The 26783-nt window shown below is 38.9% G+C and overlaps 1 protein-coding gene across 1 annotated transcript in view; it reads right to left on the bottom strand.

Moving 5' to 3' along the window:
- nhsl1b (NHS-like 1b) overlaps positions 1 to 26351 on the bottom strand; it is a 110122-nt gene extending 83771 nt beyond the window's left edge. The window contains exon 1 of the mRNA XM_072442580.1: positions 25969 to 26351. Coding sequence (XP_072298681.1) covers positions 25969 to 26335 — 367 coding nt within the window. The 5' untranslated portion in view covers positions 26336 to 26351. The remainder of the gene's footprint in view (positions 1 to 25968) is intronic.
- Positions 26352 to 26783: the final 432 nt, after the last annotated feature.

Genomic DNA, 26783 nt, shown 5'->3' with positions numbered 1-26783 from the left:
TGCGTCATGTAGCTGAAGGTGTTAGCGTTAGCATTCGTCATGTAGCTAAAGGTGCTACGTTAGCATACGTACACCTATTCACCATGTTCTCTCATCTGTTATTATTTTAAATTGCATTTCAAGATGGTCTTGGATTTCAAGATTGGTCTTGGATTTTATCAAATACATTTCCCCCAAAAATGCGACTTATACTCCAGTGCGACTTATATATGTTTTTATCATCTCTTTTATGCATTTTTTGGCTGGTGCGACTTATACACCAGTGCAACTTATAGTCCGGAAAATACGGTGCAACTTTAAAGTCCATTTTGTTTAGTAGGTCTCCTTTAAAGTGTATACATTTAGCAGAGATCGGGCCACCACGCCAAAATGTTTGTTATTGAGGTTTTGATCGTGAAGGAGTTTTAAACTTGCTATAAAAACGCACTGCTAATTAAATCAATCAACTCTCTTTCCATTCACCCCTTTTTTTTGTCAGAGCTCTGTATCTCGCGTTCTTCTTTGAGCTTCTATCCCTTGATCCCATTTATCCTCAAGCAGACAAACCACTACATGTAAAGAGGTCTGAATATTAAAATAAAGCACATCTGATCCAGCAGGCTCGCAATGCTTCAGCTTGCAACGTGTAAGCCTCCATTCAAAGCTGTGAAAATGATAATTGTGTGTGCTGCTTACATTGTTTACCGTAATCATAACTTGGAAACCAACCCGGAAAGAAATCTGGGACTATCCCTTTTCCGCAGCCTCATTCATCATCGACATCGTTCTACTTTTCCAACAGGAAGCGGCAGCAGCGAGAGACGCATTTATTTCCTGAGGTCTGTGACGCTCAAGGAGACAAAAGGAACAATTGAAAAGAGGGGGGGAAATAACTGTATGAGACACGGGTTTGAGTGAGAAGCGTTTCCTCTGAGGTTCGAGCGGACGGTCAGCGGTTTCAAGTCCAGGGACGGGACAGGACGCGGTGCAGGATGGAGCGGGACCCACAGGAAGACAGGAAGGATCTCGGACAAACGGTCTGAAATGTAGAAGAGGCGACTACGTCAAAGATAGTATCGCTCATTTTCTGACAACGCTTGGGTTTGACCTCACAAGAACATTAACCTCTGCCCAAAAATAAAAGGTTAAACATCCATTTATTCAATGATTTGGGGGAAATATTATGTTAATGCAATTTTCTAAATGAGATTGCAATTAGATTTGGGTTTTTGTTTGGAGACAAGATTCAGGTTTGTGACGCGTCAGGGTGCATTAACATTTGAGATAACTGTCTCTAATATATTAAGCAGTAGGGTCGTGATTAACGATTATTTTAGAAGAAGACTAGTCAGCGATTATTTTATTGACTAGTTGACTGGTCAAACAATTATTTACTATTGTAAATCGAGACCTTTTAAATACATTTTCAGCCAAATAGAGGTTGAAATATTAAGGCTTGTCAATAAAGAATGTTTACAAATTAAAAGTATTATTGATGAAAGAAAGATATTTTCATTGACTATGTGTTTTGAGTCTATATATTCCAGATAACAATTAATTATTTCAAAATTATTTTTTACTGTCATAATTGGTCAATTAATCTTTCAGCACTGTTAAGCAGAGACATTAAGTATTAATTGTATTTGTGACTATTCAAATTGCTCTTACAATTGACTTAATCTCGCAATGCTACATCCAAGAAAATACTAAAGTCAAACGAAGTATAGCAGCAGATAAAGTATTAAAAAATGTGCTTTAAGGATTTTAGTTGCTTTTGTAAATAACCTTAAGAACTGAGAAATTGAAATTGAAATTGACTGTGGTGGTAATTTGTCTCCACTCATAGAAAAAAAAGAGCTGGAACACTTTTTATCCACCATTAAACCACTTGAAATGTCTGAAAGTCCCTAAAAATGAGAACAAAAGATCCAATGGCGACAAAAAACAATCGAAAAGAGAAAACATCAAATGTCAACAAGTTCAGAATAATCCATCATGTAATGTTTGCAGCAGGACATGTAAATATGTTACTCACATACTGCAGTTAGGCTGACATGAAGTCAAACATTGCCTTTTACTTTGCTTGTTTTTACGCTGCGGGTGAATTTGTGTAGCATTTCACACAACATTTGAAGCCAGAGAACAGTCAACTGGGCCTTCAATCAAACCCATAGCAGCTCACGCCCATAAAAGCTCAAACTTCTGGCACCAAAGCGACCACAAAGTGAAGCAATTTAAATGTTTGATTGAGCCCACAGTTATTTGACCATGTGTGCGTCGTGTGACTGCAAAGGAAAAAGGGCAAGAGTAAAAAGTTCAAGAGCGGGAGAGAAACGAGTGTGGCGTGGTGTTTTGGGAAGTTTGGGAAGTGCAAATAGAGGGAAAGGGAGAAAAGGAGATAGCAAGGGAGAGAAAGGGGAGAGTGAGAGAGCAAAAGATTGTGTGTGCGGTGATAAGAGTTTCCTCATTTTTATCTATCCATTTTCTAATTTAAAAAAATGTCTTTCAACAATTAATTTCCTGTACAAAAACAATACAGACGTTTAATAATTTCCATTTAAAAACAACGAAAAGTCGCAACCAAATGCTTTTACTGACAGGGAACTTTCTGTAGATTAAAATGACTGACTATATTGTTGAAATATAGAAATGAACCTTGATTAAAATGTGATTGATTACGCAGCCCTACAAGAGAGGGTGTACGAGAGTTAGCAAAAGGAGAGAACGAGAAAGGGGAAGTTCAGAGGAAGCTGGGACTAGGCTGGTATCAGGACATGTCAGCGCCAGGACCCAGGCTCTGGGAAAACACGAGAGCCACGGGAAGAGGGCTCGTGTGGGGTCAAATGTCGGGTAATGGCACTAAAACATTGTGACAACATGCAGTTTCCCATGACATCATCATCGCAGAGACAAAATATGCAGCAAAGATATACCAGGCGCTATGAAAGTACAAATCCTCTAGTTGTGTCCTTGGCTTTGTCGGTCACTTACTTTCACTGCTCGGACATTAGCTTGGGTGTAAAATAAAAAGTCAATAGTGTGCAAATATGACGTGTTTAACATTTCAATCAATAGCTTTGTGAAAACTAGATGTGTTTGTCTGGTTTAATAATGTAATTTGCCTAAACATAATGTGCATTCAATCTTAAAATTCTTCCAGTGATGCTGCGTCCTCAAAGAATCAACACCTCTTCCTAAAACAGGTTTATTTGTTGGATTCATCACCCGCTGCTTCGGTCAAAATTACCATCTGGATTCTGCAAGAACCTTTTCTTTGGTAATTACTCTAGACTCCGAAAGGTGACCTGGTTTTCTCCAGCGTCCCAGTGACCCACAAGGAAAAATCTGAGCGATGTGGAGCTGTCGGAGCCAAGTTTTAGCTGCTGCTTGATGTAAGCTCGTACAATGGTCTCCTGTGTTGGTCGCGAGAAGATTAAATATGGAAAAACTCAAGTGGGGCAGGGCACGCCACCACATGTCCACCAAAAATTAGAGCCAGTATATGAGTCGTTAAAAAAAAAAGAAGCGTATTTCTATCGAGGTTAAGAGGGAAGAGGGCCAAACGTTGTATCGGGGTCGGGCCTTTAAATGCTGAACCGCACATGTGGCAAGACTTAGCGAAGTACACCCAAGCAGCTCCACCCCGCTTCTGAAAGAGAACAGAGCACTATCGGGGCTGGACTCGGAACCGCAACGTGCTTCTTCCAGTCTGCGAAGGAGCACGAGCTCTTGTGAAGTCGCACAGTCAACGAAAGGATGAGTCAAACTGAAGAACCGGCTCAGTCTGTCCCGCCGCATGAAAGGGATGGACTGGGTTGGGTTCCCCCCTTATGGTGAGGAGACAGGAGGAGTGTTTGGACTAGTGATCTTGTAATGGGGGTTTTCTCCGACCTCTCCTGACCTCACTCTTCAAACAGCTGTGCTCCAAAACCTCCCATAAGGCGACACACACACGCCTCCACACACCGGCAGTCCAATTAGACACCCAGTTATGTAGTTAGAGGCTGTTTACCATAAATGTTCCTGTCCCTGTGCGCCCTCCCCCACGCTCACCGCCTATCGTGCTGGTCGCATTTAGTTTGAGAAAATAAAAAAATAGAATCAGAGCAAATGTAATTAGGAAACATTTTAGTGAATAAAATACATTGAATATTTGCTACTTTACTTGGACGGCAGGTCACCATCTAATTGTCATAAACAAATGATCAAAATGAAAGTATTTCAAATTCAATTCACTCTTTACCCTAAATGTAAAGTTTCTCTTACTGGTTATGTCACATTTAAGGGGCTGTACCCAATTTTTTTTTGCCTGCGATTAAGTTAAATTAGTCTTTTTTCCCAGAACAGAAATATTGTAAAAGCAGCTCTTGGGGTCCAAATGAGACCACAATGTGCTGTCTGCATCGAATTATATAGAGTTTAATGATCTGCGAAACAAGAAGTGATGCTGATGTTCTGTTGGCATGCTACATGTTGTTAGCTTTAATGTGATGGGAACACAATGCTCTGGGGTCTGAAATTTGTGAAAAGCATAAAATTGTCATTGTGAATAATTAGGATGATGGGAAGGCATTAGTTAAGTGAGGAATATGTATAGTATAGTATAGTATAGTATAGTATAGTATAGTATAGTATAGTATTTGTATATATGTATATATTTATATATGTATATACTGATGCAAAATGAAATGAACTAGTTACATTTTGCATATTTTTATGTCAGGTACAGCTTCTTTCACTTTGATGTTAACATTAATAAAGTTTGATTTGTTAAAGCTAGTAACATTCTGGACATGAACGACAATAAAGAAAAAAAATAATTATAACACTAAAATGTGATATTGTGACACCCCTACTGGCTATAATATTTTTATTCCCTTAGAATTGTGCAAACTCTCAACAATAATGGACGTAAAAAGACTATATAAAAGGAGAGCAGAGGTAAACATCATGACTTATTCATTGTTCAGTTTTATGTTGCACCAAATCACCAAGACAAGTTCCTATGTTTGTGAATTCTGTTCATTGACAATGGCAACATCTAGCTCTGGTTTGAGCATTTATCGACACTGTAGACATTTAATTGTACCAAGAACAATTGTTAACGTTTTAATAGGCCAGTTGTTCAGTACCACACTCCCATGCGTCATAATGAGCTATGGAAGTGTGCTTTGTCTGGTGAACGGAAGCTTTAACAAAGAAGTGCAGTATATGAAACGACACAGACAATCCAAAGAGTTGCAACTCTTTCTGAAATGACATCCGATCCAACACTTGCAAATCCTGAAAGACTAGCTATCACTGCTGAGGAAAATGTTAAGAGACAAACGCTGACATGAAAGAAATGGCAGAGGAGAACCATCATTCATAAATGTTTGATAAAAGGGAAAGATTGATGGATCCTCCCTTCGCTCAGCCCTGGGGGATATGACATTTCGGTTTGGTCAACTCAGCAACTGCCTCTGCCTAACACAACAAAGACTTATCTCTGCCTCTTGTCTGCACCTCCAGGGCCTCAGCAGACCAGGAACCCAGGGCCAAAGGGGTCCCTCTAGGGCCTATTAACCTGCCTCCTGATCCTATCTTCATCCAGCCTCTGGGCCAAGTTTTTCCAACCGTCATGGGGAGCTGGGGTGCTGGGGGTGGGGTTCTGGTGCAGCGAGAGTATTCAGCTGGATTTGAGCAGACAGTAGAGGCGCATTGTTGGGACTGAGGGCACTTGATTTGAGGGAAGGGGAGGGGGGATTTTTCTTTTATGTGGTGCCCACGGCTCATGGGGGCCTCATCAAGGGTAACGGATCAAATGGCAACGGGACCATGCGCTGTGAATGCTGAACAAGAGGAAGTTAAGACTAGTCTTGTGTAAATATGAGCTCTTAAAGTGTACACTTACAACTTTGAATCGTTGGAATTCCATTTGCTCACCAACTAAAAATTCAACATGAGATTTTAAGCCAGTGAATGTTTCAAGAGAATTGTTTGACCTTTCGCTCATGGTGCTACTAAAGCAGAAAGCTAATACTACTAAAGTACAAATATTTTAAATTATAGACTCAAATCAATTCAAATGCTTAAATATGTAAACTCCTAAATAGTATGGTTAAGAAAAATGTATACCCAGACACTGATTGGGGGGGGGGACTACAAGTCGCACCTTTTTTGATAGTTTTGGCCGGGGTGCGACTTATACTTATAAGTCGCTCCGGAGTACAAGTATAAGTATATAAGTATGTGATATTATTTGTTATTTTCACACTTGCAACCGCATTTCATACTCCAGTGCAACTTATATATGTTTTTTTTCTTCTCTATTATGCATTTTTTGGCTGGTGCGACTTATAGTCCGGAAAATACGGTAGTTTTAGTCTGGTTTTAGTAGTACAAGTACAAGAACACATGGTAACACTAAATAAACGACTACTAACTACACTATTCTATCCTTGGTCATAACCACATAAAACACCAGAATAATGATCTATGGAAAAAAAAAAACACAACATAAGAGAAGGTCTCACTCCTTGTTGCTGCTGATCCCCTTTCGCTCTAAAATATACATCCTAAAGTATGAGGAAACCACCTTCTACTCGAGACAATAACGAGGATCAAGTTCAGCCAAACAAGTGAAAAATTGGAACAGACAATAACATTTCAGCCTGTGCCCCATTGGCCCATGAGCCACGGTGTAAACGATGCAACGTGAAACTCATAATGTGGATGTAGACAGAATGCTCACAGCTCTGAGGCTGGAATGAGATCCTCCAAAGACGGGGCAGTCCTCACTGAATCTGACGGGAATTAAAAGCACAAATGACGACAGCGACAGGTTGACAATAATGACACCTGATACACACTGCAGTTTCACATCCTGGAGCTCAGAAAGTTGGCCTTTTTCTAATATTATAAAACAAATTCCAAGGAAGAAAAAAAAAGGACACCGGATACATTTATATGACCATAAATAAACTCAGATAACCCAATTATTTGATCAGATGTTTTCTGTTTGTTTCTACATGCACAATATGATCATCAAAAACACCTAATGACATGGTTGTGTCAGTTAATTAGTGGATTTTAAGAGTACCGTATTTTCCGGACTATAAGTCACACCTTTTTTCATAGTTTTGGCCGGGGTGCGACTCATACTTATATTTATACTTATATACTTACTCCGGACTGACTTGTGTGTGATATTATTTGTTATTTTCACACTTGCAACCGCATTTCATACTCCAGTGCGACTTATATGTTTTTTTCTTCTCTATTATGCATTTTTTGGCTGGTGCAACTTATACTCCAGTGCAATTTATAGTCCGGAAAAAACTGTAAATGTTCTATTTGGAGGACAAAGTATAACATATTTTATAATAACTCTTTCAATCAAAATTTTCTTTTTTTTTCTTATTTTTCCTTGTTTGAACTTGGTGTGAAAAATCTGAGAGAAATCAGATTATGCACATCAGATTTAACTGTTGATAAGAAATTTCAACAATCTGATCGCTCCAGAAACCAGATGTTTGGTGTCTAAAATTAACTTTCGATCTCCCATGTTCAATTTAAAAGTAGTGATTGTTTGTAACGTGATAAAACTTTTCAGAAAACTTCAGGCTTAGGAATGTTGAAGGACTGATTCTGAGGAAAGTTAAATGAATTCATCAACATTTTCATTGTTTTATTTAGACCTATGTGAGATTGTGAGAAGGATACTCACAGTACAAAAGAGCAATAAGAGCTTTATTGCTCAACACATAAATAACATTTACAAAAAAACTACAACATGGTCAAGTCCAGGTCAGACCACTATTGTTCATAATGCCCCATAAAGAACTACAGCTGGAGGACTCATTTGCTGAATGAGGTCTGGTTGTTTTCAGTGTTTCTAGTTTAGAAAGAAACAGATGGATGAAGCAAAGTTTCATAGCATTAATATCCTTGTTGATCCTGCATCACTGGGGAGCAGAAAGTCTTTGAGGAGAAACACCTGCGGCAAAAAACCAACCAACCAATCAGACGTCTTCAACAGTGCATCATGGTCTGCCTAAACCCTCATGTGTGTGTCTATGCACGCTGAAAGACACACAAAAGATACACACTAACCTGAAAGAGGTCAACAACACAGCTGAGTCAACAGACCGCATGAGCAGAGAGCAGCTACTACACCTTCAATCTCAGACTTATAAAAGGGAAATCAAAACTAAATTTAACCATAAAATTGATATAGATTTATATTCAAAGTCTGCACAATAATGACAAATGCATGATATTATAACGGAGCATCAGAAAAGACAGGAAAAGGGATGCAGGTAATAAACTTGATGTTTTAAAAAAAATGCTAGTGAGCAGTTGAATGTTTAAGTACAGCAGAACATAAAAAGTACAAGAATATTAGCTCAATTTCTAAGACTATATCTAATAATGTGCATTAATGTCTAAGTAAAGTGTGGGAAAGAAAGACAGCAGAAGTGACTACGGTTCAATGGAACTAAGGTGAGCAGACACACTAAAGCTTACATAAACTTGTGATTACTCAATTACACGACACAGTCGTCTGTTACGTTTTGTAGACAGAGCTTTCGTTACTGGGCAGTAGCAGGAATGGGCGTGCAGACTCCAGAAGGATTTAAGGAGATTACATATTGTGTAGCCGTATGAAATTATATTCCTCTTAATCTCCTAGAAAGATCTCTCACTGTGTGTGGCATGGGAAGGTATTTCAATGTCTGTTAAATGACACAAAGACTAATAACAGCACGCCCCCTTTTCTATAATAGATTCCATGGTTAAATGTATTTGACTGGACATAAAAAGAAAATTCCCTAATACCGTTTGTTTTTGTTTTTTTTATCAATCAAATACTGATACTTGGCCTCATGGAAGCTGCTAATGTCATAAAAGACAAATCTCCTTTCTGTCATTATAAGTGTTTTAGTGCATTTGCAGCGCCTTTACAGTCTGTATAAGCTGCTCTAGGTATAATCGGTAGCATTAGTCACAAGCAGTAAACCACAGTGGCTCCCTACACGTCTTCATGTAGTCAAATACAGTGTGGTATCATCTGTTTAATTGTACTCACTTATACAGATACCTTAGAAATGCGTACGGGACCAAACAACAGTGAAATTATTATTATTTTTTATCTAAATTGTTTATATTCTTCACATTTGTGACCAACTTTATGAAATCAACTTTCCGAATGACAAAATAAAATAAATGTGAGAAAAACAACCAGATAAAAATGTCCTTGCTTTTAGATGTATAATTTAAACTAAATAATGAATTAAAAATAGTTAAATTTGTTTGCTAAAATAGTCACAATTATATTTTTGTAGTTATATTGTTACTTGAATAATCACAATTCTTGATTAACATAATAATCCAGACATCCTTACCAGTATCTTATTTAAATAACATGAACATTTTTAAGTTACAACAATGCAATGTAAAACATTGGAAGGCCTAAATCGGACTAAAACATTCAATGAGCTCAGGTTGATTCAAGTCACAAAAATAAATCTGTAATTTTGTGGATGTAGAGTGAGCTTGAAGCATAATGTAGTCTATGTAAAACGGACACTGTTTATAAAGTAACTATATTTACTGTCCTGAAATCAAAAGCGCACGAGGACATCTCAAACAATGTCTTTCAGGCAGAAAACAGTATCAGACAGTATTGGCCCTGTTGTCTTGGCATGAGAAGATTCAGTAGTCAATGGGGATTCCGGTTCGGACTACGTCATAATTCAAACACACAACACATCCTCAGTCTATTCTGATGAGACGGCGGAGAGATACTGTAGATGATGAGCCAAAGATGCGCTTCAGGCAAAAGACGGAAAAGACAAAACAAATGGATCAGGAATTACACTGCATATTGAGTCGACATGTTTATCCATCGCTAGCTTTGATACGATGGCCATAAACAACATCAGGGGTGAAGAATGCAATTTTTGGGGGGTTGGCTCGGTACATAGGATAATCAACAATGTGTTAATACTAGGTCATGTAGTTAACAATAGGCGCTTGAAGAGTTTGCTGGGGATTAAGGGCAACAGTAAACAAGAGGGAATGATTGCCCTTTTCTGTATGACAATAGGCCGGTGGTGATATAGAAATGTGCAATATATTGTTTCCGAAAAATAATATACAAAAACGTCTTTATGTCACTGACACATTATCCCAATAAACACAGCAAACCATGTCGTAAAATCTTTTTTTTTAAATCATGAGTAGTTTTTATTTATCATTTATTAGTCACATGTTCAGACCTCTGCAGCTGAAATGTTAATATAGTACCAAAAAACAACACAATGTTTAACATTAGTTTGTAAGAAAATATATAGTACACTATATAGTACACTAATATCAAATATTGAGCCCAAAAGGAAAATATTTTAGTTCCATTTAAAATAAGTCGATATAATCATTATTGCGACAGGCCTTTATAACAATAGTGATGTTTTGTATCGTTTATGAATTAAATAAACCTAACCACAGCTACTTTACAAAATATATGTAAAACAAATGGGAAAGAGAGGGTAACTTTGTTTTGACAGACGAAGAGTGGAAAATGTGTTGTACATCCCAATGGAGAACCACAAAATCACATGTCACTGAAGGAAATCTGTTGGAAAAGTGTGTTGTGTTTTTTCATAACACCATGTGCCCATTATTCACAAGAAAGTGCAGACTGTTGGAGAAACTGTGGCAGCCAGGAGGCAAACCACAATCACCTGTTTTTGGGTTGTCCTGTTTCTAAAAAATGTTGTACTGAAATGAATAATACACTGCAGACTGTTTTTGACATCATCTTCCCTCTCAACTTTAGAACTTTGAACTCAGTCCTCAAAACTCCTGCCATGGACACAATAAACAAATACCTTTGGAGTGTGCTTTTAGCGGCAGGAGAAAAGGCTGTCACAAAGAAACGGATGACACAAACCTCACCAACGATCAAGGACTGGACTGACATAATAACAGACAAATGGCGAAAAAAATCATAGTCAGGCTTAATTTGGAAATGGACAAATTTCACAGACTTTGGTCCAAGTGGGAGTTTTATTTTAATTTAAATGTGCTGTAACTGGGTTTCTTAAATTAATGTTTTGTTCATGTCTACTTATTCTTCTTATTTTGATTTTCGCTCTCTGGTAGTGTTGTATAATATTGTATGTTTATTCTTTAAATAAATAAATAAATAAATAAATAAATAAATAAATAAATAAATAAATAAATAAATAAATAAATAAATAAATAAATATATATATATATATGTCGGTGTAATCCCTCATTCGTCCAGGCGTGTTCCATAGTAGAAAAAGCTTCAGTTGTAGTCATCTGGACTCAGTTTGAAAAAGTAGACGTTTCGACTCTCATCCAAGAGTCATTGTCAATAACAGAATTTAGGTCGAGAACTCCGATATTAATACTGTTCTGTGGTAAGACCCGCCCATTGGGAGGAGCCTTCCTGAAGTAGAAAGAGTTGTTATTAAGATTCTGAATAGGCTAGCTCGGTAGATACAAGGGGGGAGTTTCTGTTGAAACCAACAACTCTTTCTACTTCAGGAAGGCTCCTCCCAATGGGCGGGTCTTACCACAGAACAGTATTAATATCGGAGTTCTCGACCTAAATTCTGTTATTGACAATGACTCTTGGATGAGAGTCGAAACGTCTACTTTTTCAAACTGAGTCCAGATGACTACAACTGAAGCTTTTTCTACTATATATATGTATGTTTTAAAGAAACAAACCTAACCTTTTAGGATTATTAACAAATAATGACAAATTGCACAGCTAGCACAATGTAAGCGACATCATAACTGACCCACTAGATCTCCCATGTGGGACAATAAAGGAATATCTTGTTATGACAATAGAAACCAGTAAATCAGAGAACAACAAACCATTAACAATCTGGGATCCTTCCAAGTTCCATCCATCATAAAACTGGGATTTCAATTCCCAGATATATTAACCTACTTTATTTCTATATGGAAAAGTTGGCGACATCTACTGTACTACCAAGGGGCCAATATTTATGACTTTGCCAAGATATTCAATTTCACACAATTACCATGAAAAACAAACGTCTTTTACTGCTTCGTTTATTGGACCCATCTGTGTTTATTGGGCGAGACTCTGTGTCTGCCCGTCCATGACAAAATACATATAAATTGTATTACTCAGTGTGTTTATTCAGCTGAGGATGCTTTGTGCTGTGTACTGTCACTGTTTACAGGACTAAAAATATGCATCAAAAAGTCAACCAGCAGCTGCTCCTGAAGATTTATCAGCTTGTGCAAACACAGCAAAGGCCAGTCGTGTCATGTGGTCTTAAATTTAAATATTCAACTATGTTTATGGTAGTTTGTAATATTTACTTTAAAGATTGTGGTGGACAGGCGTGCGGTCTGGTAGTATTGTTATGATGTAATGCAAAAATAAAAACTACTTTGATTACATGCTAAATAATTGGGTAAAAAGGGTCAGAATTGTATTTATTGTATTATTTTCACAATAAAAACGATCAACATTGAGAAGTATGTAATCCTCTGCATCACATACATTTTCCCATGATAAGGTGAATTATGTAACTTTTCTGGTCTTTTTTTCTATTGTGTTGAATGGAATGTTCCACAGTATGGCATTGAACATATCTATCTCCATGGAGACTAGTACGGTAAGTCAAGTTACAGGTCAGACCTGTGGAGAGGCGACCCCGTCTGTTTTGTGAGCAGTGAAAATATACGTAAATTGTTAAATAAATTCAAGATGGCTACGTTCAATACCATACTGTGGAACAATCAAAGAAAATAACATCTCCAGGCAAGTTACATAAAATAACTTAATGAATACTAAACATAAAGTAGAATTATACAAAAACATTGTAGTGCATTGTTTTGTTGTCACAATACTAAACTTTCAAATGCAATTTCGATACCAAGGAAAAGGCTCAATACTACTTTTGATACAAACAAAATTGTTTTTTAGACAATAGACTTTCTAGTTTCCATGTGGTCCAATACTAGTTCTAATAAACCTCCTATTTATGTGATTTTTAGTATAGACAACTATTCAAATGAGTATCTAGGTTCGATATTGACTTTTTATACTTTACACAATGCTAATACGGTGTAAAACATGAACTTGCACCCACACACACAGACGACTACTGCTGGCAGTAGTCGTATTGAACGTAGCCATCTTGAATTTATTTAACAATTTACGTATATTTTCATTGCTCACAAAACAGACGGGGTCGCCTCTCCACAGGTCTGACCTGTAACTTGACTTACCGTACTAGTCTCCATGGAGATAGATATGTTCAATGCCATACTGTGGAACATTCCATTCAACACAATAGAAAAAAAAAGACCAGAAAAGTTACATAATTCACCTTATCATGGGAAAATGTATGTGATGCAGAGGATTACATACTTCTCAATGTTGATCGTTTGTATTGTGAAAATAATACAATAAATACAATTCTGACCTTTTTTACCCAATTATTTAGCATGTAATCAAAGTAGTTTTTATTTTTGCATTACATCATAACGAGGCACTACTTCTACACATAACGTGAGGATGTCGTGGTGAATCCTGTGCATGTCGTTATGTCGGTTCAGTGGCAGATGTGGCTGGAAATCGCTGACTGTCACACTGGCGAGGTCAAAACTGCAGCGGCGTTTGTTCTCGTGTCTCAAACCTCTGGACAACAATAGCCTTTATATTTCTGTAAGACGAACTGCCACCTGCTGCAGTATGTCATTATGCGCGTATGCCTCCGCCTGCCCATCCACCCACCAGTCAAACATGGAGCAGACACAGAACGTTACAGATTCAACTTACTGTACTCCTTTAACGCCAATCAACACAAGCGAGTGATTTAGAACGTTCCCTTTTATTATACATTTTAAGCGTTCCTTGATCCTAAGGCTGCAAGAATTATATATAGATGGATGAATCATGTCTAATCGGTTAATGTTTGTTCTTTAAATCAAAAGTAGCAGATATATAAAGTTATGTAAGCAGTACGGCTGCACAATGTATATCGCAATCCATTTGAAATAACACATTTATTTTTATAACAGAAAGTGATTTAGACCTCTACAAACATGTTCTTCTGAGGGATTCTTAGTTTAAAGTTCATATTTCAGTCTCTATCAGCCGTTAATGCTCCTGGAGGAGTTGTTTATAATGTGCACTCTGAAGAGAATATTACTTTTTAAACGTATATCGCAAACCTAATCACAATTGCAATACTTACATAATAGAAATATATATAAAATATAAAAATATATATTTGTGTATATTTTTATGGGTAATATATAAAAATGTCAGCGGAAGAGAGTTGGAATAATTATAATACATACAACTTATTGATGGTAAGACTCATTCTGCTCATTATCTATGGCAGCTCATGTTTCATTACAGCGGCATAAAGTTTCAATATTACTAATCTAATTTTTCACCTTTCTCTAAATAAAATCACAGAAAAAAATTGGAAAGAAACAGTAGCAACAATAATTTAATTACATAACAAGAAATAGATTATATTAGATTCAACTTTATTGTCACTCATTACACTTGAACTTAAGTATCGGTCAACGAAATGTAAGTTATAGTGGTAGTAATAGATATTAGGAGATCGGCAAAGTTACTGACTTTCCTCATTGAACAAGTTAAATCTACTGATCATGCAGCCAGTCAATGTTATCACAATACATGTAGAGGTGGGCTGTTAATCAAAAAATTAACAATGTTGCAATTGTTGTTTGGGAAATATGCCAACTTTGAATATCCAAGTGTTTTCCTATAGTAAAAACGGCTCAAAAAGAGACAAAAATGTCAAGTGTAACCTCCCGAATAAGACTATTAAGTGACATTTCTTCACTTTTGGTGTCAATTTTATTATCGACTCACATTTTGTGCAACACCTGAACCTCATCCAGAAATTTACAGCAAGAGAAAATTACAGGAACACGTTGAGTTCACCAAAATGATCACAGGAATGAGATCACGATTTGATTTTCCTCACCGTATAGCCCGGCCCTTTGCACAACGGTCTTTGAAGCAGGCCAATTTGAAACAGCATCCACAATAAAGTGACATGGTCTTTGGTGACAGGGACAAAGCAGGAAGAGAACAAAGGAAGTCACTTGTAAAAACACAGGAAGGAGGAGAGGAAACGACAGGAAAGGGAAAGTGAGTGACACGACTGTGAACAGGGGAAGAAAACCAAACACCATCATCTAACAAAGGTCTTCAGAGTTTTATAACATCATTTTTCGCTGTTGCATTGTTATTATTTGTGATGTAACTGCACACCGGGGTCAAAGTCTTTCATTTTAAAATAATAACCTTTCAGTTGAGGCACATTAAAAGCTACATAACAAGATCTCGTTACAACATGAGTTTTTTGTTGTAGTGTGGACTGAAAATAATAGGACCAAACAAAACAAGGATCCATGACAACCAGCACCTAAACACATACAACATAGCAGTACTTCTGAAACTGAAGTCTTTCTCACTGTAGTTAGAAACTTTATTGTGTTATTTCTAGTTATTTCACAAGATATTACAACACACAGAAGACATAATTCAAGTGCATAATCAAAGTCTCATCATTTTTGAGACTTGCTCTGATGCATCTGAGAGTCATGTATGATTTTTGTCACTTTTCTTGTTATTTTGAGAACATTTTCCGTTTGTGGAGTGTAAGTAACGTCAAAAAACAGGATGAACTGTACAGAAGAACAGGCTGGATGACAAACAGGAAGTCCGTTTAACTTACGGCTAACAGAGCCATCCAAAATCGGTCAAATCAAGTAGTTGCTCAGTTGGTGGAACAGACAACACAAATTGTATACGAAATAAATAAATCAGCTCTCCTATTTCTTACTAAACGGTTATAAACACGTAAATGTATGGTGCTGTGATAGTGTTATTTTGTGTATACATAATTTAAACTTGCTATCAGCTATATTGCGTAACTACAGTCTGTAAGTAAACCAGGAAATCTAGGAACTTAAGCAGTAAACTATTAATACACACAATTACGTCTAGCAATAAAGGAGCTTTGGAAAATGGCAGAACTTAGTATGACTGAAGTGCACCAAAACAGGCCTTTCAAGAGCCGAGCACGTGGTTCAAACGACTTAACACTCCAAAGTCTGGTTCATTGCCCACAACAAGACTGCCTTTAGCTGCCTTTCTTATTAAGCACCAGGCAATCAGCCACCGGCAGATTTAAGAGAGAACGTGTAAGCTGGAATCATGTCTGAACAAGTGAGAATGTGAGGAAGTGAGGAAAAAGGAAAATGAAGATTGAACATGTTGTTGTCTTAGTAAATAAAAGAGAAACGTTTAAAGTTGAGGTACAATTTGAATCTTTGGAAGAAGGTTGTGGGTTACATTTCTGGAGATAATTGTCCCAGAATCCAGTAATACAATCACAAGAGGCGGGTGATTATGGCAAAAAAAATTATATCACGATTTATGCAAACTTTAGTATCTGCTTCTTCTGAGCGTTCACACTTCATTGCAATTGGTCAAATCCACCTGTCACTCCGTCAGGCTTGTTGGGGCTGACCAACAGGAGGTTAAGGTAGAGAAAATGTCTTTGTTTAAAGCTGAATCACAATGTCACAAGATCACAATTCACTTTTCATCATCATATTTCCCAGTGCAAATCACAACCAAAGACAAGCGTATAATGCATAAATCGGTCAATCTGAACAGCAATGGAAAGAGTGAATGATGTTTTTTGTACCTACATATTTTTCAAGCAACAGGGTAAGGCAAGGCAAGGCAAGTTTATTTGTAGAGCACATTTCATACACAAGGCAATTCAAAGTGCTTCACACAGCAGGAAAAATGCATTCAAATCACAAAGAAATTACAGAAATACAATAAAATTAACTAAATTAAAAATTATCAATCCAACTGATTTTCTAAACTAATAAAATCACAAACAAAAGAGAAGAGTACAACGATAAAAATTAACTACAATAAAATTAACTAAATTAAAAATTATCAATCCAACTGATTTTCTAAACTAATAAAATCACAAACAAAAGAGAGAAGTGCAAAGAAAAAATCCTTTCAGTCATATGCGCAGCTAAACAAAACTGTTTTTAGCTTAGATTTGAACTTTGTCAGAGTAGAAGCCTGTCTCACATCTTCAGGAAGACTGTTCCAGATTTTAGCTGCATAAAACTGAAACGCAGATTCCCCATGTTTTGTCCTGACTCTGGGCACCAGCAGGAGGCCGGTCCCTGAGGTCCTCAGAGTCCGAGATGGTTCATATGGCACTAACATGTCCAAGATGTACTTTGGTGCTAGGCCATGGAGAGACTTGTACACAAGCAGAGCTGCTTTAAAGTCTATTCTCTGAGCCACAGGAGCCAGTGCAGAGACCTGAGAACAGGACTAATGTGATCATACTTCCTGGTTCTAGTCAGGACCCGAGCAGCAGCGTTCTGGATGTACTGCAGCTGTTTAGCCGTTACAGTAGTCTAATCTACTGGAGACAAACGCATGGATAAGTCTCTCTAAATCTGGTTTTGACACTATATTTTTGATTTTGGCAATGTTTTTTAGATGGTAAAAAGCTGCTGATGTTATTGATTTGACGTGGCTATTAAAGTTCAAGTCTGAGTCCATTATTACCCCCAGATTTCTAATTTGGTTTGTAGGTTTTAGAGCGAGACTCTGGAGGTGACCGCTAACACTTTCTCTTTGTTTCTGTGGGCCAAAAACGATTATTTCAGTCTTGTCTGAGTTCAGCTGGAGAAAGTTGTTTTGCATCCACAAACTGATCTGTTGGATGCAGTGACAGAGTGAATCTACTGGTCCATAGTCACCTGCCGATAGTGAAACATAGATCTGAGTGTCGTCTGCATAATTGTGATAGGACACATTTTCACTGCGTATCAACTGACCCAACGGCAGCATGTAGAGGTTGAACAGAAGGGGACCCAGGACTGACCCTTGGGGCACTCCACAGGTCAGGGTCATGTGGTCTGAGACACAGCTACCAATTTCAACAAAGTACTTCCTGTCTTCCAGATAGGACCTTAACCAGTTTAGGGCAGTGCCAGTGATGCCCACCCAGTCCTCTAGTCTCTGTAAGAGGATCCCATGATCGACAGTGTCAAAAGCAGCACTCAGATCTAACAGAATTAAGACTGAGGCTTTGCCCGTGTCAGTGTTCAGGCGGATGTCATTTGTCACCTTGACAAGAGCAGTCTCAGTGCTGTGATGAGGTCTAAAACCTGACTGAAAAACATCAAATGAGTTGTTTATTAAGAGGAAATCTGTGAGCTGTTGGTAAACAACCTTTTCAAGGACTTTGCCCCAAAATGGCAGATTAGAGATGGGCCGGTAATGACTCAGTACTGCGGCATCAAGACTGCTCTTCTTTAGGAGAGGCTTTATGACCGCAGTTTTCAAAGACATTGGGAATGTTCCAGATTGAAGCGACATGTTAACTATGTGAGTGAGTGGTGCTAACAAACTGTTCAGCACAGATTTTAGAAATTTGGTGGGTAACACATCAAGGCAGCATGTAGATGAACTCAGACTGGTGATGATCTCATGGACAGTTTTGTCAGTTACTGGTGCAAAGTGAGTTAGCTCTAAGTGTCTTGGTGGTTTTAGGGTAATTTTTTGCATTGTGGGATTTATAGCATTTTTAATGCCCTGAACTTTGTCATTAAAGAATAATGCAAACTCATTACACTTGGATGTGGAAATGAGTTCTAACGGCAGCTGAGCTGGAGGGTTTGTTAATCTGTTTACTGTGGCAAACAGGACACGCGAGTTGTTACTGCAGCTTCCAATTATTTCAGAGAAATATCTTTCCCTAGTTCTACATAAGATTAGGTTGTACATGTTCAGCTTTTCTTTGTAAATCTCTTTTTGAACCTGGAGCTTTGACTTGCGCCATTTCCGTTCGGCCCTGCGGCACTCCCTTTTCTGTGCCCTGACCGAATCATCATTTCTCCACGGCGCCTTCTGCTTATTTTTAACCATTTTAGCCTTTATAGGGGCGATGGTGTCCAGAACATTCAAAACACTAGATGTAACAGAGTTCAACAAATCATTTACATTAGAACATGAGACATTTTCAAAGTTTATCATTTCCATAAACAGTGCACCTGTGCCATCACTTATGTGTCTCCTCTGAACAACTGCAGGACCAACCGGAGGTTTGGGAGAAACAGACAGGTCAAAGAAGACACAGAAATGATCAGACAGAGCAACATCGATCACATTAACATTTGAAATATTTACCCCCTTTGTAATTATGAGATCTAGAGTGTGTCCTTTGCTGTGGGTGGGGCCTCTCACATGCTATGGTATTGTACATAAATCTGTAAATAGTGAGCACTGTAAAAGGGATATCATAATTTTTGTGTTACGATTAGTGTGATAAAAACACGATTATTGACGCACAACTAAACAAAATTTTCTATCACATTTGTATTCCAATAGTATGTGACCAGTTTCATGAGTACAAACAAAAGGAAAAGTAAAGTAATAACGATACAAACAACCCGATAAAAATACACTATCATGAAGGTACAAATAAAACGGTCATGATGATGAGTTTTAAGCTCTTACGATTATATTGCGACCTGAATAATCACGATTATCGATTGACCGAATAATCTTACCATCCCAAGCTGTAGCGTTTTATCTCAAAACACATTCGGCTGCAGTAACGTCTTGCAAAGCATTGTGGGAGCTTCTTGTGGGACCACTCAACCCAGTCAGGACAAATTTCAATGGCTTCACTTGTTTTGGACGGCTTTAATGACATGTTCGACTTCTCTCTGTCTTTTCCGGCGTCCCTTCTGCCCTGGGCCTTTTGTTTGCAGTGGGAGAGGGTCAGAATTTGGACCGGGCCAAGCTCACGTTCGAGGCCGGGGGTGTGGGAACTGAGAGGGGATTGTGGTTCAGTGACGGACTGTGAATGAGCAGGAAAAGACCAGCCACAGAGAATGTAAACACGGGGTTTGGGGCGGGATGTGTACACTCCATATCATGAGGAAAATACAATGCAATGCCATAAATCTTTTCTTATTTTTATTTTTTTACATAGAGTGTCTGGAGAAGGTAAGTGTCTCATCAAGGACAAGAAAACAATTCAATCTATTAACAGCAGTTCAGACGGTGAAGACAGTGTGCTTTGGTTTGGATGGGACTTTAACTGACAAAACTTTGTAATTTGGTTATATTGTACTGTACTAATAAATAAGAAGACATGTTACGCTATTTTGGGGGTCTTTAGTAGTAAACTATAAACATACATAGATCTTCATTTTACATTTTGTTCATAGTAAAGCGCAATATTGATCGTCAGCGACTTAATAATACAAACAGGTTCATTGACTTCCTTTTCAAACTTCATAGTAGCATAAAGCAGCAGATAAAAGCTCTTTTATTGGTCCTATCTACAGCTGTTAAAGCAATCACTCCTATCATGTAGGAATGTCAAGATTATTCACTCAATCGATAACCGTGATTATTCAGGTCACAATATAGTCATTGCGGCTATTTAAGAAGCAAAATTAAGTCATTTCAATTGAACTCTGCTTTTAGAGTCAGAACATTTGATTTCATAAAGCTGCGCACATACTTTTGGTATTAGAAGAATGAAGAAAACTAAGGATTTCACTTTTGTTGTGTGTCAATAATCGTGATAAATCCTTTCTTCTCACAATAATCGTAGTATTCAGATTCAGTTTCGTGACATCCCTTCTATCATGTAATTCACACTATTTAGTTTTTAATTTAGACATATTGCAACATGACATTTTTTAATCGATTACAATACAACTCTGAACAAGCCAATGATGGAAACACAATATATTTAACAGTCGATTTTTACATCATGTGCCCTCTTTAAAGTCCACCAAGTTATGTAAGTGTGAATATATGTGAAATGTATTAAGCAGCCTAAAAAGTAGAAGTCTTCGAACAATAGCAACTGTTTTCAAGTCATGTGACACGACCTCAAGGCTGTTTGCATTCAAAAGGTGTCAACACTCGCGTGTAATTACAGCATTAGTCCAAATGTCTGTTAGAGTGCATACACTGTATGCTTAAGAAGACTCCAGTGCTTTGAAAGAGCACTCCACGGTCCAGACACTATGTGATAGCATGCTATAGATAAAAGATCCCGGCCAAGACACATGACTATAAATACAGTGAGGCTGGGGAGGAATGCACCCACTGTCTGTGCAGGAATAAAAGACAGAAGATGGACTGTGGACATCTGTGAGTCAGCTGGAGACATGTGCTGAGACATGTGCTGGGCCGCTGTCCTGGGCCTCTGTCCTGAGCCTTCAGCAGGTCCTGGTTGGCATCAAAAAGTCTACTCTAAAAGGCTCTCCAGCTCCACCGTCACAGCAGTTTGACCTACAACATTAAAATGTTGTAGGTCATATTCATAAGCATTATTTTGAGTAGAAACTTTGAAGTCCGTTTACCCCCAAAGTCCTTGTCAGACCCTTATCAGGGTTGTATCAAAAGTAAATACCAGTACTCATTTGACTCAAATTAACTTGGCCCACGCTAGATGAATTCTCCCAATACTTGTTGCAACTCTCGAGAATCATCTGGTCAGGCTCACGCTGTTCGGTTTGAGCCGCTGTGAGCCTGACCAATCACAACATTGTAGTTTGGGCAGAAGTCAAAAGGACGAACCTAAGCTAACATGGCGAGTCTTGGCGACGCAGACAGTCATACTTTGGCTTATTTTAGCAGATTGATGGACTATTGTGGTTTTTAAAATATGCACATGTGCTTTGTGTATTTGAGGACCAGGAAGAAGTCTGTGCTTTTCTGACTGGATTTAACAGTTAAGATTTTTCGGCTTGTTCCTGTTGTTGTGAGGCTTTGACCAATCAGATTCAAATATTTGTCATGACGTTACACCTTTTCCCTCGGCGAGAGCCAGTCCAGACTGATATTGTGTAGAACTCAATTCACAGTGATACACATATCAATCTCCTTGAAAATGATATTCTATTCACAAAAAATAAGCATTTTTTAAATTATCAGTGTGGCATTAAAAACAGTATTGATTATCAAGCCTTTTCTTTAGTCTCAAAATAGTTAATAATATGACAACACTGCTGATATGTGATATATTTTTTTTTTTCATGATGTCAATAATTTCAGTAAGTAACACTCTTTTTTTAAGGTGGCGACAATGGCCTCTTACGCGGATTATAAATTGTTTATGGTCAACACACACATCCAGTCAAGCGGTCACCAAATCTTTTAAAAAAAACAAAACAAAACAAAACCTTGAGTCAGGTGTCCTTCAGGCACCATGACCTTTGACCCGGCCACACTCACCTCGTCACAAACGCTTAACAAGGACATCGTGGAGCACACACACATCTAAAACAAAATTGATTCAGCCAAACATATATTTCTAACCCATTTTTTGACCTGCAGCTGTAAACAACACAGAAAACATTGCCCTTCTCCTGATACCGGTCGGACAGACGGGGGCCCCTTTTGCCCTAAACTGGTAATTTGATCCAACATTGAACCGAGGTCAGAAAAGGAATTCAGACTCACAAAAGCTGGGGACATACCAGGATGACCACGAGGAATAGGAATCTTTCAGGAATCTGCAAGCCCCAATCGGTATCAGTGTTATCCCAACAAAGTCATAAAAGTATAAGGGCAGTAACAGTGTAGAGTAAAGTTCGCATAAATACAATTATTATTATTAGTATATTGCTACAAATGACAGTGATATAGGACAATACTGAAACTATTTTAATCCACTAACACAATAACCTTAAAGCCACAGAATCCCAGTAACACCTTTTATAAATGTACAATTTATTTATTTTTAAAAACATGAGCTGCAACAAAAACAACCCTGAATTAAACACTTTAGTCTTATTAGTTTAAGTACTTATTCGACTCAAGATCTTATTGTACTACGTAAATACAACCCCACTAAAATAATCTCTCTAGAACATGTACATAAGACAAACATTGAGCCCTAAAAAGCTTGTTCTACCTTTTAATGAATGAATGATAAGTTGATGTAGTAATTGTCGTGACAGGCTTAAGTGTACTCTAGATTTAGTCATGGTAGACACTTTTTGGTCCTGTTCTAGTCCTTTTTGGTCCTAGTTTAGTCCAGGTTTAGTCCCAATTTTGATACATAGAATCTGAGAGTGTGAACGCAACAAAAGCAACATATTTTCTTTCCACAACAAGTTTTTTTTGTAAATTCCTGTTCCCTAAACTAAGGTCTACACAAGAACACGCACACTTTCAAGTCGCCGCGAATCGTGCCTTCTTTTTCCCCGTTAAACCCCAAATACTGTCATATTCAAATACCAGGTGGTCGTGTCATGTCGGAGGTGTCACAGATTATAGTTTAGACGTGCGCTTAATGCCTTGTTGTGCCAAACACTGGCCTCGAGGCGCCGTGGGAGCTGCCGACTGCAAACCTCACAACAAAACGCATTCCAGCTCGACACGCTCGCGCCCGGTCTCCTTCAGCGTGCCCGAATTCACCGCAAACGACTGTACATTCATGAGGAACTCCCGACTCCTCCCATTAAGCTGAAACAGATGGATAAAGTAAGAAGCATCTGGAGAGCGCCACTTCTGTGTGTTGTCGATTGCGAGTCGGCGGAAAGTTACAGTGTCATTCCACAGCTGATTTTAAGGTGAGTCCGATTCAAGGAGCATTAACAACAAAAGCAAACCCATGAGTCATAGCTACAGTCATTCATCCAGTGTTCAGACTGTGTGTCGGGCTCGTCACACGAAACCTATAGAAACATGCTCGGCTGTCAAGTTCAATTCACTATCATGTCAAACGTAATCAATGCCCCTGCTTACAGATGTGCCCTCACACGCCCAGGTGAGTCGAAACTGGAGATAGAGTTGCTTAGAAAACAGATAAAGATGATCAGGCACGAGTTTAATTAGAGCGGTTATAGACGTAGCTAAATTCAGTCACTTTGGGCATGTAATCATTGATAAACAAGGAAATAAACAAGCTTCATCTTCAAGGTCAGTACACAACACAAGACTAGACAAGAGTTTAAAAATAGGTTTAATCAATGAGTAAATAAGAACCAAATGTAAAAAGTCAGTAGGGCTGTAGTCAAAATCATTCATGCCCTGTGTATCGAGAAGTCAACTAAAATGGTACAATGTGTGATGCTGGTACAAATAAAACACTAATAATAGACTACATGTTTAGTCTGACCCAAAGTACACAGACAAGATCACAGGAGTTCACGCAATTACAAATATTTATACAGGAACCCATTAGTAAACAGTGTGCTTCTATGTAAAAAGACAGCTTGACCTCACAATTCACTCCCAACTCTCAAGCTGACACACATCTCCATTCTGCCCCTCTGTGATGCACGCTCATCTTTATAATCAAAATCAAATAAGACAAGTAATGAATCGACTTAAGGACCACAGCCCTGCAGGCCCGCAGCAGGTTTCAGATACAAACAGTGCCTGCACTTGTTGACGACAGCCCACGGTGAGCACTATCTCTGAATCTCACAGCGAGACACACACGTCTGGGTCAATGAGTAACAGGTAGAAACACAAATACAGAAAACAAAGACCAAACTGTACCCGATTCGTTTGTAGAACAGGTTATCGATTGTGAACTTAAAAGACAGAAAACACAAAGAGGATGTATGTAACAGCTTGGTCTGATCGGTCTCTTTGCAGATGGTCAGTGCGATGAAAGGGAATCCATCATTTCTGACAGGTTTGCAGTTGATATTAACATAAGCCCAATGGGACGGACATGTGTTGCCACTGCTCCACCTCCAGAGTCAAGTCAACATATGTCATTCACCTTGCATTTCACTTTGTACTTAGCACCAAATACACAAAACAAGTCACAACTGCAATAATAAAGCTGTGATTTGACAACGTTGTGAGTAATAAATAGGCTATAAAATATTACACAGTGGACAGCATTGTTGAAGTGGACCCTAAAATTAAAAATGCAAGACTATCGCTTCAATTAAAAGTGTTTAGGCCTGTAATAGAACTAGATGATGTATAGATCTACTGTAAGCTCAATCCATTTTGTAAATAAGTCTACATTTCAAATCAACAACACTCCTGGATCCTAAAGTAAGTGTTGCATCCTTGGCCCTTAAATCATTATGTCATTTCTAAATCTTCTGCACAGTTGCTGACTTTTGCTTGCTTATATCCATTTATGCTGCATCAGTCTGATAATAAACAAAGACAAATACACAGCTTCTACACAGCTTCTACACAGCTTCTACACATCTTCTACACACCTTCTACACATCTTCTACACATCTTCTACACATCTTCTACACAGCTTCTACACAGCTTCTACACATCTTCTACACATCTTCTACACAGCTTCTACACATCTTCTACACATCTTCTACACAGCTTCTACACATCTTCTACACAGCTTCTACACATCTTCTACACATCTTCTACACAGCTTCTACACAGCTTCTACACAGCTTCTACACATCTTCTACACATCTTCTACACATCTTCTACACAGCTTCTACACAGCTTCTACACATCTTCTACACATCTTCTACACAGCTTCTACACATCTTCTACACAGCTTCTACACATCTTCTACACATCTTCTACACAGCTTCTACACATCTTCTACACATCTTCTACACATCTTCTACACATCTTCTACACAGCTTCTACACATCTTCTACACAGCTTCTACACAGCTTCTACACATCTTCTACACAGCTTCTACACAGCTTCTACACAGCTTCTACACAGCTTCTACACATCTTCTACACATCTTCTACACAGCTTCTACACATCTTCTACACTCCTGGAACCTAAACAACCTCGTGCCCTAACAGACAGACCCCTCAGCACAGTTGCTTTACTTCTGCTCTTTACACCCGCCACTGACACGAGTATGACGCGTGCACAACTCTTTTTAAACTCACGTATAGTGACGCTCTTGGGGTCGAGGTGGCGCACGGTCCCCTGCAGACCCTGCAGCCGGGCTTGGACCCGGCAGGACCGGCGGAACACCAGCCCTGCCTCCATCTCGATGCCCAGGAACACGTCGCTCGCGTGCCGTGACAAGTCCGAGAGCTGGTGGATCAGGTTGGTCAGAACGTGACAGCTGACCTCGTCCAGGGATGAGAACAACACGGGCTTCTTCATCTTCTTCGGTTTGCGCGCGCCCGGTTTCACGCACGCGTCCCGGGGGCTGCTGCCGCTGCTGCTGCTGCTGCTGCTGCTGGATGATGATGATGATGATAATCTCGCGACGCGCCGCGGCTCGACGCTCCTCTGGGGAAACGGCATGTTTATTCACCGCGCTAACTCCCGAGCAAAGCGAGGAAAACTCGTCCGAACGCGATCAGTTAAGCCGTGCGTTGTCCCGTGAGCGCTTCAAAAACACTTGCAGAGAGTACGAATCCCTCCGTCCCGCCATATTCCGGGGGCAATAGTAAGTCCGGGGCCGGGGGGGGACTTGGCGACGCGCTGTCCACTGGAGGAGACGTACGTTGCCTCAAAGAGGATTCAAATTGAAGCAGACACAAGGAGCGAGGAGACGCGCTGCTGAGGGAGGAAAAGTAGTGTGTGAGCGCGAAGACCCGGCCGTAACCACCTGTGGGACTGGAGCGGGAGCCACGAGACAAAGTTTACCTGCCTCTCGACGCGGAGTGTGGCAAAACACGGACTGGATCTCTGAGGAATCACGGGTCCGACGCTGCAGAACGTGTCGTAATTGAGCAGATATTTGAATATT

The sequence above is a fragment of the Eucyclogobius newberryi genome, unplaced genomic scaffold (assembly GCF_026437365.1).
Source record: "Eucyclogobius newberryi isolate DKJ021-1_F unplaced genomic scaffold, fEucNew1.0.hap1 SCAF_1, whole genome shotgun sequence".
Classification (NCBI taxonomy): Eukaryota; Metazoa; Chordata; class Actinopteri; order Gobiiformes; family Gobiidae; genus Eucyclogobius; species Eucyclogobius newberryi.
This window is presented reverse-complemented; position numbering and strand designations above follow the sequence as displayed.